Genomic DNA, 13914 nt, shown 5'->3' on the forward strand with positions numbered 1-13914 from the left:
TCTGCCTCTTTTATGCCATTAGTAATGACACTGAATAGATGGCAGTTGTTTAAGAGGATTATTTGGCCTATGCTACCCTATGCTTTGCAGAAATCCACTGAGGCTTGTTGAAGTTGTTTCTAGATTGTTTGTTTTATTTTTCCTGTAGCAGAAACATAGACTTTGAGATTCTTTTAGTGCCATTGAAATGCATTACAAAATTATACATGTTTTGGATTTGCCATTGTCATCTCCGCCACCTCCTCCACCTTTCGCTGCGTCTTGTTCAGCTGATAAAAAGCAGAAAAGCAATATGAATAATGAGCGAATTCCTTTCATTTTACTAAGCTTCATTTTTTGCTTTATAAATGTTAATTTTGTGACATGCATTTTAATTTTATTCTATAACACAAGTGTGTTTGTCCACTTGAAAACTGAACACACTTTCAGGATTTATATATATATTTTGATTAATATAGAATAACCAAACTGTTGACAAATGGTGCCGTAGTTAATATCAGCATTTATCAATGGGCAAACACACACTGAACCACTTTTACTGGAAAGTTTCAGCAATTGTGTAAACTTAATCCTGTCCCTCTCCATCCTGCCACACAACAGAATAATGAAAGCCTGCAAAGGAGTGAACTCTTGGATCAATTATAATCTTTGAGACTACTAGGGGGAGAGGGGTATGGAAATTTTCATTTAAGTGTTGATTATGATTATATAAACTTTTATCTAGAAATCTGTTTCCAATCAAGAGAGGTACTTTTTTGTATGTTCAATAACTGCTGTCACTAACAGTGTTAACATCTCTCTCTCAAATGATTCCACGGGTTTTTATTGGTCTAAGTTCTGATCCGTTCAGTATAGTAACTTGTTTTTAGATTCATTTTAAGTTGACATACCATTATTAGAATTAAAACTTACATTTGAAAGCTGTGGATCACCATGTTACTAGGTTATTTTCGACCCTTTCCACCTGCATTAAAACATGTCACATGATCAGTGCCCTACCCTCTGAAATTTGTGGATATAATTAACAGTATGATATTAAATATAATTTGTTTTAATTTTATAATATCTTGTCCTGTTTATTTTCTGTTCTGAACTTTCCACTGTCGTGGTTCAGCAAATATGTTTATTTTCTTTTTTGTCTGCCAGATGGTTAGACAAGGAGATGGTATAACCAGGTCAGTGTGATCTAGGGAAATGGCTGTATTTCAACATATGTATCTCTGAATAGTTTGTATGAAGCAATTTAACAAACCCACAACCAACTATTTGAAACTGAGAAGAATTTTTTTAAACTTCTCAAAAATTAAACCATTAACCTGTTTGTTCTGTGTTTACATAGCCTTGATTTTGGTGGTTTAATAATTTATCATGTTCTGTATCTTGTAAATCTGCATGACCTCATCCCAGTGTGCATTTTCAAAATACTGGATAATATATAACCTTTTGTAATACCATCAATTATGTTAATATGCATATTGGTCAATGTCCTCTTTGACTACAAAGGACCGGCTGAGGATCTGGCCAGTTGTCTTTAGAGATGTCTGCTTGTGTGCATATATTTTGTATAAGTCACAGTGTTCACATCAACCAAGTAACCCCAAGTACCAGCAATTTAAAATGGTCACGATATCTGGTGAGAGTACAAGTTTGCTATTCTTTCTAGACATATAATCTGATTGTTCTTTAAGTGGAATCTTAGTTTTAAGGGCTTGATCCTGCACCTATTAAAATCAGTGGGAGTGTGTCATTGACTTCAGTTGGCATAAGATCAGACCCTAAATGATGATCTTCTTTGCCAATAATTTATGAAGATGAAACTTTGTGTTGGTGCAAAATGTTGCTATTTTCAGTGGGATTTCTCTCTTTTTGGCACTTCTAGACATTACATCCTTAAATCCCAGTACATCAGTATGATGTAAATCCCATATTTGCTGTCTCTTGTGTGGTGCTTACCAATAGATCCAGCTTGAAAGAGATAGGATTGCTACTACATCAGAAAAGTATACAGGTGCATATCAAATTAGAAGAAAATGGAATGTACTCCACACCTATAAAGTGTGGGTAATAGATATCCTGGTGCAACATGGCAAACAATTTATCTCCTGCAGTTTTACTATAAGAATGAATTATTGTTGCAGTAGTCCATGCATGTTTATACAAAAGGTGGTGTGTTTTTGTGATGTTAAACCTGACATGATAACTTAAGGTACTGCACACTTTCAGCCATATTTCTAAAATGTAAGACTTTGAAAGTATTCATGCAGACAGGCTTTGATTTCAACACTTGACCCATTTTGCTGGACTTCTCTTTCAAAAATTAGTTTTCAATAAGTGATGCCTTTTACAGCATGCTTAAACCACCTTTACAGTGTAGCCTTTTGAATTTTGGGTTAGTCTTATTGGTTACATTGAGTCAGAAACTCTTTAGTTCTGGTCCAGCCTCTAACAGTGACTTGATGTGTGGCCTTGAGCAATTTCCATGTCTGCATAATATGGGAAGAAAATTTACCTACTTCCAATAGATATTGAAGATATTGTGAAGATTAATTAATAAATTAATGATTGCACAGTGCCCCGAAGATGTAAAACACTATTTAACAGCAAATTGTTTTTGTTCATGAAATTGTGCCTGCAGTTCACTTTTGGAGTCATTTGCCATTGCTTGTAATCTCTGAGCCTTTCAAAGTAGCCCAGCTACTGAAGTAGCCCAGGCTGACAGACTTTAGCCCTGAGAGCTGATGTTCCAAATGCAGTTATTTTTATAACATAGTTGGCTTCATTCACTTTTACACCCTTTATTCAATCTTACGGCCTTAGTTTCTACCAAATCAGAAGTCCTTTCTTGGCATCCCCTGAAGAAAAAGGTCTGGGCTTAGTTATAACCTCCAATTCCTCAAGAGAGTAAGACTACTGAGTCATCACTAACTCCTGGAAGTTCACCTGCATTGAATCACCGAAGGGATTATTTCTCCCATTTCCTTTTCCACCGACAGAAATTTTACGCAATGTTGATATTCTCCTGACTCTGGAAAATGGTACGATGGTTTTGTCCATGAAGAGTTGACAGGATCTGGTTTACTAGAGCCTAGCAACAACTACCATCAGTTCTGCCAACAGCCAGGAAACCTGACCAGATTCTACTAGTTTCCTCAGCAAAGTATTCTGATATCTCTGGTAGGTTCTGCATACTTGAAAGTGTCTAAATAAGGGAAGCTTCCAGGTACACACTCCTTACAAGATTGTTTGAAGGTTAGGTGATAGGAAAAAAAAATTTACTCCTTAGCTATACTATCAGTGAAGATTTCCAATTACCATGTTGTGAGAGTGCAGTATGATCAAGATCTTTTGAATAAGCTTATCCCCATCATGGATTTCTTTCCTGCCTTTCATAAGTAGCCCCTAAAATCTCAAATCCAGAAGACTAGGTACATGCTTTGGGCTGTGTTTGATGCATCACATGTAGCAGCATTCTCTGATTTCTGAGAATGTAGTTTTAGCTTCAGAACTTTGGACTGTCCTGGAAAGTTGAACGGAAAGTGTTTAGACTTGTTTGAGGGATTTGCTTTCTTTGGCAGTGGAACTGGTGAAAAAAGATAAAAGACCAGGACAAAAGATCAACGCCAGAGACTTTTCCAGTCTTATAGGGAATATTCATTGCTTTTTCATTCCAAAGACAGTATGCTGAACCAGGTCCATGTTCTCAGCTTGCTTTCCATCCTCTGGGTAAGCAGAGATGAGCTCAAATTGCTTAATAGTTTACAGGTTGATGCCCCCAGAGAACCATTTCTTCAGCCCTGTTGGTGCCTGCAACTGCAGCAGTTTTGTTAAGTTCAAAAAAGTCTCACCAGGGTGATTTTGTCACACTTTCCAACATGGGAGTCTAGGACATCAGTCCAGTGTGTCCTGAATTGTGTAATCTTGGCAAGTTACTCATCATTCCACTATACACAAAGCAGATTCTGCTAGTTTTGGCCTCACATAGCACTTGAGCATTGAAATAAATGTGTATTTGGATGTGTGTGCTTCAGACAGAATATCCTAAGTGGTTGCTTAGTTTATGAGTGAAAACCTTAAAGATGCCTAACCTTTTTTGGCTGCTGCTTCTTCCAGCTTTTTCTTTTCTTCCTCAATAATTTTCATCTTTTCTTCATATTCATCAGCCTGTGTTTTCCATTCCACCCTGTTGTTTTGAAGACCATCCAACATTGGTGTAATTTCCTTGTGAAACCTTGAGAATTCCTAAATAAACAATATGAGTTAGTAAATTGTCCAATTATAATGAATGGTTGTTTTCAGGTTCTAGCATGAATACACAAATATTGTTGATGTGTACAGAAACTTCATTTGCTTTCACCTTCCAGTTTTAGCTGTTTGGTTATGTGGCAGGCATAGTGAGAGAGATTTAAGTTTGTTTTGTGTTACAAGATCAGCACTTTGTTGGTGTACACCAGAAGAACCCACAAGCTAGGGAAAGGGAAAAGATGAAGTGCAGTTGTGGTACTTGCAGATACCATTCCTTTGGTGGTGGGGTATGAGGCATGTGGTGGGAGTTTATCAAGCACCAAACTGGGTCAGTAACATCAAAGGCCCGAATTATGTGCTGTAAAGTTTTCCCTTTTCCCTAAGCCCCCTCCCATCCCAATGCATTCTCCTGGCGTGTCTTTGCCCATACTCACTATAACACTTGTGATATCTGAAGACTGGACTTTTACCTGTTGCTATTCAAAGTATTACATTTCATTCTACTGCATGGCATTTTGGAAGAGTCTTAAAATCCAGATGGTGTAGAAACATAGATTACATTGCTGTTTAGAAGATGCGAACAACTCAAGTATGCTAATCCAGCACAGGTGAATACTTTTCATTGATCCTCAATCCATCCATGTGTTCTGCCCTTCGTGGTAGATGGGGCTCTGTGAAGCTCCGTGATTAAGCTCAAACTCAATCTTTTAAGGAACTGAGCAACTTCTGGAGATGCTGAGTGCCCTTGAATTCCTTGGGATTTCAGGGGGTTCCACATCTCCAGAAGATGCTAAGCACCTTTTAGGAGTGTGTGGTACTATACAGGAAGAGGTGAAAAATCATGTTGAGTGACAGCTATTTGAATGACGAGGAAGGCCCTGCTAACAGCTAGAATGTTTTAATCCAAACTGTTGTTTGTCACTTGTGTCATTAGAGTCAATGCAAAGGAAGAATAAAAGTTTTTTTTCTTACCTTGTATACAAATGTACACACAAAATCAATGAAACCAACTTGAAGCTTAGGCAATTCATCTGCTTTGTTTCTGTCCATCATAGGCTAGAAAAGAATATCAATATTTAAATGTGAATTTGGTACATTTTGATTCAATAATAAGACAACTGTTACTGACAAACATGTCTTCAATAGCTATTATTTCATATTGAAGATGATGCTGTTTAACGTGTCAAAATACTTACAATTGGCTGTTGCTCTAGCACAGTTCGCTCCAGATCACCTTGTTCCCAAAATTCATTTGCAACCATAAGGGCAACCTGAGAATGAGAATCTCTTGTGTTACTGATGTTGTATTAATCAGTACGGTTGTAGAATGATGCTGGAATGTATTCAAGTCTTTCCAGAAAATGTTGAAGAATGTTTTTGTTTAGGATTAATTGAGAGTTAATTAGGTAATTTCATTGAAAAGCAACCAATTTTTTTTCAAGCTGGGAGTGTTGCTGGTCCTTCAACTGGCAGAGTGATTCCTAATATATCCAGTAACACAGCTCTATTAGACCAAAGGAAAATGTATAATCCTGTTATCACAGCTGCTATTTGAATTTTGCCAGTATGTTTTTTGTGTTAATGTTTATGCTTTTACTTGTGCATATTATGTATGTATCAACTGAACAAAATTACCTAGGAACTGACAGGAGATGTTTTTGCATCTTATTGAACTACTGAAACCTTGCTACCAGCTCCCCTCCTGCAAGTTTTCTTGCTACCAATGTTATCCATGAGATGTTTGGAAAGGTTCTCCAGGAGGAGAGAATTCTGGTAAATAAAAAACAGCAAAATACCATCATTGTAGAACATGTAGACACAAAACTACTCCACACTGTTTTTTCTGGGATCGTTAACACACAGATAGGTGAATTACAGAACAGGAATGCTGCAGTGTGAGGCTTTTGTTAGTAAACAGATGGTATCTGCCATTTTAATGGTATTTTGGGGCATGCTCACTGAATGGTACATAGTTGAAAATAATATTTTCCATGGTGTTCCAAGACAATAGAGAAACATAATAAAATCTCCTAATTATAAAGTATACTGCTTGGAATGCTTTGCAACTTTGTCAGTGTTACATTATTAGAATAGCCATCTGCAGGCTAATCGATGTCTATGGGCCTGACATAGCTCTTTTGCTAGGCCTGCCTCTTACATAGCTGATTCAAGATGTCATGACCAGGAAACTCTACTTTTAGTATACTCAGATGCCATTGGAAAATAAATAGGATTTCATTCTTTGTGCGAAGGATCTATCTTTTTGTTACTATGGATCTACATAGACTGTGTTCCATCCCAGTGGAGCCTAACAGAGAATCTAATTCTAGTTTTAGAATTGTTCGAGGAAGTAACCCAAGAGATCAGCTCTTATTAAAGCCATCTTGTCTGTATAGATACCTATAATTCATGCACTGACAGCATTTCTAAGTAGTGGTGTGCAAGATGATCCCTTCAAAGCCATAAAAGTCCATATCGTTGAATCCATTTTAGAGTGGCTTAGTCACACTGAAATAGTGCAAGGATCTACATTTGTCTGTGTGTCGGAGTCTAGTTTAAGATGATGCTATTGTAAAAGCTGCACCCTAAAAAGCTGGCAGAAGAAAAGCAAGAATTTGATAACTGACTCTCTCACTTCTATTTTATCAAGGATCCTTTAAAGAAAACTTGAATGGATACTACAGGCAAGGACAACTATACTGACTGATTTGCACGTGGGAGAGTGGGGACAATGGGGAAATGCCACAGGGGGCTCATGGGATGGAGTGCCTAGTGCCATGGATTGCCTTAATTGGTCCCTGTTTCCAGAAAATGGTGTCCAATTCTCAGGCTCAATTTGTAGATGCAAGTGGTTACGCTTTGTTTTACACTTAAATATCTAGACTTGCAATATAAAATGAATTTTCTGTATTGTCATTCACTGATGATGCAATGAGAGAGCGCAAATATAAATGTGTATGACATCAAAATTAAAATATTTGTATACAATTTTTCTTTTTGAGATACTAACCTGACTTTGCACCTCCCACGGCTTGGTTATAGCTGACAGGTCACAACCAGTCATCATCATAGCCCTTTGAAGAAACAGAAATAGTGTAAGTATGCTAGAGAAAAAACCCAGGGGACAGATTTTTAAACTTATTCAAGTACCTAAAGGTGCAGATAGGTGCCTAGGGAGATTTTCAAAATCGCCTATGAGACTAACTCCAAAGTGAAGCCAGTGGGAGTTAGGAGCCTACTCACTTCTGAAAATCCCACTAGGCGCCTATCTGCATCTTATGGCTCCTTAATACTTCTAGAAATCTGGCCCTAGATAACTTATTGAAAGAAGAGTAAGATACTAACTACTTACATGATAACTTCTTTTTTGGTTGGGTCGATAGATATATATTTAATTGCCTCCTCTTCTGTTTGCATTTTTTCAACTGCATCCACAATCTTTTGAAACATAGTCCTTTTCCTGTAAAAATATATGCTTATTACATATATTAAGTATTGGTATCCAAAAATGTCCGATCTTTTGCATAATAGGTGCTTCTTATACTAATGCTTTTCTAAAATAGTATGCTTCAGATCTAACTCCCACTGAAGTCCATTTATTTTAATGGGAATTATATTTAAGTATTATATAGCTCATAGACTTAGCCATAGATTCCTGACATGTAATGCTTTTGTCAGTATGTCAAGCTTTAATATGAAAAGCAACAGATTTCCTAAATCTGTATATTGCTACTTGTGTTCATTTTGTTTCTTGAATTTTATCCAATTTTATACATATTTTCATTCTTGATTGATTCTGCAAAGAAATCAGTTGGAAAAGGTTAAAAGATTGCTATTTATAAAGAGAGGTTAAGTAACCTGCTGTGTGATCCTTCTGGGTGATGGGTGCTGTAGAGAGTTAATGCTTAATAAATTTCTTCATTTGCATTTAGAGGTTTCACCTCACTGGACAGAGTTGTAACAAACATAAAACACTCTAATATAATTAGAAATATTTATCGTTCGTTGTAAAAAGTGCATTGAATATGGATCACTTGTTGACTTCCCTGTTATCTGCCAGCTCTGAGTGTCAAAAATCTTAAAACAGTTAAAGGGAAAGAGCTCCATATGTCTTTTTTAGAAAAACTTCAGAGCTCTTAGGGCCTGACCCAGCATTCATTTGAGTCAGTGGGAATATTTCCATTGACTTTAGATAGTGGTGGATCAGGTTGATCAGATAGTAAATAGACAAATTATTTGATCTTTGGAATTCTTGACACATTTGACACAGGAGATTTTTTTTAATGTCTGGATTTCTTTTATCATACTTTAGTTCTACGTCATAGGCCATCCCTGTTTAAGTTTATGGCAGCATTTTGACAATTTCAATATGAGTGATTCTAGTACAGGATATCTACATAAAATACCACATGCACACACTACAATTGGACTACACTATCAACATATTGAGTGCCTTTTAAAATATAGTGTGCACTGTCAATGGAAAGTGTATTTGGATGGCCTAATAAATATATGCTCTATATCAGTATGAGACATGGAGGAAAATTGATGATTTGTGTTTTCAGATTTAAAGGCCTCAAGTGAATCAAAGAAAATATCTTATTCCTTATAATGAGCTTGAAGAATGAAGTTTTTCAGAATAACTTCATTTTAAAATACAGCTCTAAAATCTGTTTACAGCTAGGTAAAACTACAGTCATGAATTGTACAGGATTGAGAATTTTTTCAGTAGGAAGTTATACATAATTTAGTACTTACTTGAAATACAAAGCCAAGTCAGTTGCTATTATTGCAACTTCAAATAAATGTAAAACGGTTTCAAACTGGTGCTTATTTAGGTTCTGGAAGATGTTTAAACTCTGCAAGATGGAAAGTTTACAAATTCAGTTCCTCTTACAAAATTATCTTTGGTTTGTACTCTATAGGCTGTACTATAGTATATTATAATAAGCCTGCTATACAGCCATCTATGGTTCCTTAAATCAAAATAAAATGTTAGATACAGTTTTGGAAAAACAGGTATGGCTAAAAAAAACAGGTAACCTTATGGTGTACTGTGAGGAAAACTGAAAATGGTTTAATAAAAACACCAAAATTATTTTATATTCCATAGCCTAAACACTTGTTACTATTGATGTGATATTATAGTGACAATAGTAAGACATTTTATTTAGAATTATCAGAAGCAATATACAAATACAGTGTTTGCAAAGGTAAGAGTGAGATTTCCACAAGCTTCCTTCTTTTTCTGAAATGCTCTATGAATGTTGAATCATGTCTTAGAATAGCTTGGTCTAGGACAGTTGAAATTGGGGGGTAGTTAGATCCTTGAATTTTTAGTAAAATAACAGAACAAATAATATGTATGCAGTGTTGTAGCTGTGTTGGTCCCAGAACTGTGGAGGGACAAGGTGGGTGAGGTGTGCTATCTTTTATTGGACCAATTTTTGTTGGTGAGACAGACAACCTTTTGAGCTTACACAGAAGAGCTTGAAGAGCCCTCACCAACAGTTGTCTCTCTCACCAACAGAAGTTGGTTCAATAAAAGATATTACCTCACCCACCTCGTCTCTCTAAAATAAATAATATCTCTACTTCCTTGGAGATACCAAAATAGAAAGTAGCTTTGGAGCTCCTTTGGAATGGTAAATTATTAGAACATCAGAGCAACTACAACCTTCACTTGCATGATGCAGTGTGCAGCCAATACATGCTCATCATGTAGTTTAATTTTCTTTTATTGGCTGCAGGGCCAGCTGCAGGCACTAGCCCAGCAAGCAGGTGCTTGGGGCTGCACGTCCGGCTCTTTGGTGGCGGGTCCCTCACTCCCTCTCGGAGTGAAGGACCAGCTGCCAAATTGCCGCAGAAGACTGAAGCGGCAGCGGTAGAGCTGATCGCAAAAGTGTGGTGGTTTTGTTTTGGTTTTTTATTTTTTTGCTGCTTGGGGAGGCAAAAACCCTGGAGCCGGCCCTGATTGGCTAGATCCCTGCCCATCCCATATCTAATCCAGACTACATTGTTTTTGGGAGATGCATACTTGTTCTCCATTTTCAAACCTCTTAGAATAAAGATTGAGTGTCATTTATCTTAAAATGAAACAAGAATTTGCTTGGAGTGTAAACCAGTGGATTGTAATAAGGTATGATTATGAAAACATACAAAGCAGTTCCTATGTTCCTTGTGGTGGCTAAACTTCATGGGTGAAATATCTGTTCTGCTCTTTTATAGTAACTGAATCTAGAACAACTGTTCAAGGGCCATCTTGTTTTATATTAGTTCTTTTTTGGTGTCCTTGATAGCAGAAACTCCCTTACTGTACAGCTCCTCTTGGAGCATAGTTGCTCCTTCATATATCTTGCAGATTGAGGGGACAGAGAGGGGATGACATCAGGCAAGGGCTCCATGGCCTTTTGAAATTCACAAGGATGGATAGCAGCCTAACCATCCTCTACTTCAGAGGGCAGACAGGATGAGGACATGTTCCCATTCCTACTTCTGCTAAGTTGAGAGCAGGGTCATAAGTGCCTGATAATTCCAAGACAGTAGCTGGGGAACCCCTAAAAGTTACAGTGCTGTAGTATCCTTGAAAGCCGTAGCATGGAACCCAGTGGGGTTTCATGGATTTGAGAGCTAGGAATTATGGAGCATTAATTCTCCTACTTTCACTACTGTAATGCTGGCAGGAAGGCTGTGGGTGTGTTTGTGATTCCACTCAGTGGTGAAAGGTGTGACTGCTCTCTAACCTTATTGGTTGGAGAGCAGAAGCCTTTAACTAGCACTCCTTTTAAGATGCAGGATGGAGGGAATGACTACCAAGTGCCCTAAAGTTCTTAAGAAAAAGAGACCACCTTTGGAGTAGGAAGGATCAGGCCATCAATCACCCCAGAAAACATCTGTTACCTTTGGAGGAGTCATGGGGAAAAGGGATGGTTGGATGGGGCTGGGATAGGTGACCTATAGCTGTGTGATGGGCTTTACCCCATGTCAGAGAACTGTACACGGACTTGATCTTATCTTCCCAGATTGCACTAGAACCCAGATCCACTCTGTTCTTGGGGATGTTATGAAGATGTAACTCTGCTACATTTATACACAATTAAAAACACAAACATCATAATCTACAATACATGTAACAGCAGTGCCAATTCTTCCCCATGTTCATTTGCTTGTATGTTGTAGCCATATTCCCCGCCTTTCATCTGTGTCTAGATTTTAAGCCTTTCAGGGCAGTGATTCTTTTTCCCATGTAAGTACTAATAATAATATATCACACGTGACTCTAACCTAAGCTGCTGCTCTCCTTCCCCTGCACTGAAAGCAATGAGGATACTGAGTCTTCAATAGTCTCAGACTCTGACGTATTTCTTAGACTGTTTAAGCTTGTTGGCCTCTCTTCCCCCTTAAATTGGGGAAGAGGGGAAGAGAGCTGCAGTTCAAACTACAGCCTCTTGTGATATCAGTATTCAGGAGCTCCAAAGATCTTGACAACTTTCTCCAGCAACAGTAGGAAGTTAGCCTGATATATCTAGTAGGAAAAACAAGTAGAAAAACATTTTCAAAAATGTTTGAGGCCATCTTTATTCATAAAGCTCCCATCTAGTTTCCCATCAGCATAGTGTTGAAGCATGTCCTATGGATTTATCCTGCCAAACTCCCTGTGCAGTAGGGAAATAGTACACCTTTACAGGTGGGAAACTGAGGCATAGTGAGAGTAGTTGACTTGTTCAGTGATTCTCAAACTTTTGTACTGGTGACCCCTTTCACATAGCAAGCCTCTGAGTGTAGACTTCTCTTATCAATTATATATTTAACACTGTTATAAATGCTGGATGCAAAGCGGGGTTTGGGGTGGAAGCTGACAGCTCGCAACCCCCCATGTAATAACCTTGCAACCCCCTGAGGGGTCCTGACCCCCCAGTTTGAGAACCCCTGGACTTGTCCAAGGGCACACAGGAAGTCTGTAGGTACGGCTACAGTGCACACTCCTTTTGTGGAGTACATACACTACATTCCCCCCCACCCCACCCCCAACATGGGTACAAATAGAAGTATAGATGGTGAAGCACTGCTTAGGTGAGTAAAGACATACCTGAACCCTGTGGGCATGTACCCTATGCGGCTCTCTACTCCCCCAAGCAGTGCCTTCCCCAACTACACTGCTAAAAATAGCAGTGTAGTATTCCACTGCTTCCCCACTGTTAGAGACTTTCCCTGCCAGTGCCTTTCACTGGCATGTGTAGCTACAACTGCAGTGTGGAGGCAGCCTGCTTTTCACTGCAGTGTGTAGCTACACATATCTACTTGTCCTGCAAGAGGTGTGCAGTGTAGAAGTAGCCTATGTCAGAGCTGGGAACCAGTGGTAGCTGGTAGAGGGGGAAATGGGCATAGCCACCATTGTTAAATGCCTTTACCTTTATTTATTGAAACAAACTAACAATACCCTTTGTGGTAGATGCCTTTCTTTCCCCTCTTCTCTTGAACAGCACAGTGGAGAGAGCAGCAGGGGTGAGTGGGGGGGGGGGGGGCGGTGAGAAGGATTCCAGCCCTTCAATGGGGCACCATTCAGGGGAGAGAGGGACTAGCAGCATCTGTAACATCTTCTGAACAACAACACCATAAAATGCAGTCTAGGGAGGAAGGTGCACATGGGGTTGGTTATTTGGTCTCCACACCCTAAATGAGCTCCTTTCTCCACTGGAAGCATAAAGCAGTGCTGTGTGGTGCACATGCTCAGAAGCTGCCTTTTGGTTATGCCTGAAGGCTATGTCTACACTGCAATAAATACCTGCAGCTGGCCCATGTCAGCTGACTTGGGGGTCACAGGGCTCAGGCTACCGGGCTATACAATTGCAGTGTAGATACTGGGGCTTGCAATATTGACACTGCAGTTTTATAGATCTGTGGCCTGATCCCCATGACCCTGGTCAGCTGACACGGGCCAGTCACAGGTGTTTTATTGCAGTGTAGACATACCCAAAAAGTCTGAGAGGTCTCAGTGTAGAGCTTCCCGATCAGGAGCAACACCAGGGTTCCAAACAGGGAAAACTGAAGGCGCAAGGAGAATTAGTGGTGGGACTTGCAGCAAAGGAGCTGTGGAAGGAGGGGAAAGAGTGCCAGCTGTTCAATTAGTTGATTTTATTTGGGAAATGAGAAACACCTGTGAGCGAAAGTGAGGGTATGAGGGAGCCTGGAATCTTACTGCTAATCACAGCCCAGTCACTTACTGTGGGCACCAGTTACCACTCCTAGGAACTGAATCCAGATCTCCGGAATCTCAGTCTAAAGCATTCTTTTGTGTTGCAAAAGTAGAAAAAAAGTTCTAATAGTGTGAGTTAAGTGCAAAGGGTAAATCCTAGAGGCCTTATTCAGATTGTATTTAGACAACAATTCTGTCACTGTCAATGGAGTTGTGTGACTGTAATTGAGACCAGAATTTAGCCCAGTGTGTAAGAGTTTAGTTTGAACATCCTAGCTATTGTAAGTGTTGGTTAAAGCCGTAACATTATTTGAATATGGCTAATTTTAAGGAAGTATTTTCTTGGAAATCTAATTCAAACAAAATAGCCAGCCAGCAACCTAAGAGTAATGAATTCATCAGAGAGATACAAAGTTTAACCCAGGCCTCTTGGAAAGTCAGTATTTATAAAAAAGCTTTGGTATTTATCAGTTTTA

The 13914-nt window shown here is 38.8% G+C and overlaps 1 protein-coding gene across 3 annotated transcripts in view; it reads right to left on the minus strand.

Annotated features, from left to right (window-relative positions):
* Window positions 1-192: 192 nt before the first annotated feature.
* Window positions 193-13914, minus strand: part of PDE6C (phosphodiesterase 6C) — a 48090-nt gene continuing 34368 nt past the window's right edge. Inside the window, exons 16-22 of one of the 3 annotated variants that reach the window (XM_050959411.1) lie at window positions 9001-9101; window positions 7595-7702; window positions 7253-7316; window positions 5439-5513; window positions 5215-5298; window positions 4086-4239; window positions 193-254 (exon numbers count right to left, since the gene is read on the minus strand). In XM_050959411.1, coding sequence (XP_050815368.1) covers window positions 193-254; window positions 4086-4239; window positions 5215-5298; window positions 5439-5513; window positions 7253-7316; window positions 7595-7702; window positions 9001-9101 — 648 coding nt within the window. Of the gene's footprint in view, window positions 270-944; window positions 965-4085; window positions 4240-5214; window positions 5299-5438; window positions 5514-7252; window positions 7317-7594; window positions 7703-9000; window positions 9102-13914 lie in introns of those variants that run through there. The other 2 variants (XM_050959410.1, XM_050959412.1) reach the window with 2 other exon arrangements.

The sequence above is a fragment of the Gopherus flavomarginatus genome, chromosome 6 (genome assembly GCF_025201925.1).
Source record: "Gopherus flavomarginatus isolate rGopFla2 chromosome 6, rGopFla2.mat.asm, whole genome shotgun sequence".
In the NCBI taxonomy this organism is placed as follows: domain Eukaryota; kingdom Metazoa; phylum Chordata; order Testudines; family Testudinidae; genus Gopherus; species Gopherus flavomarginatus.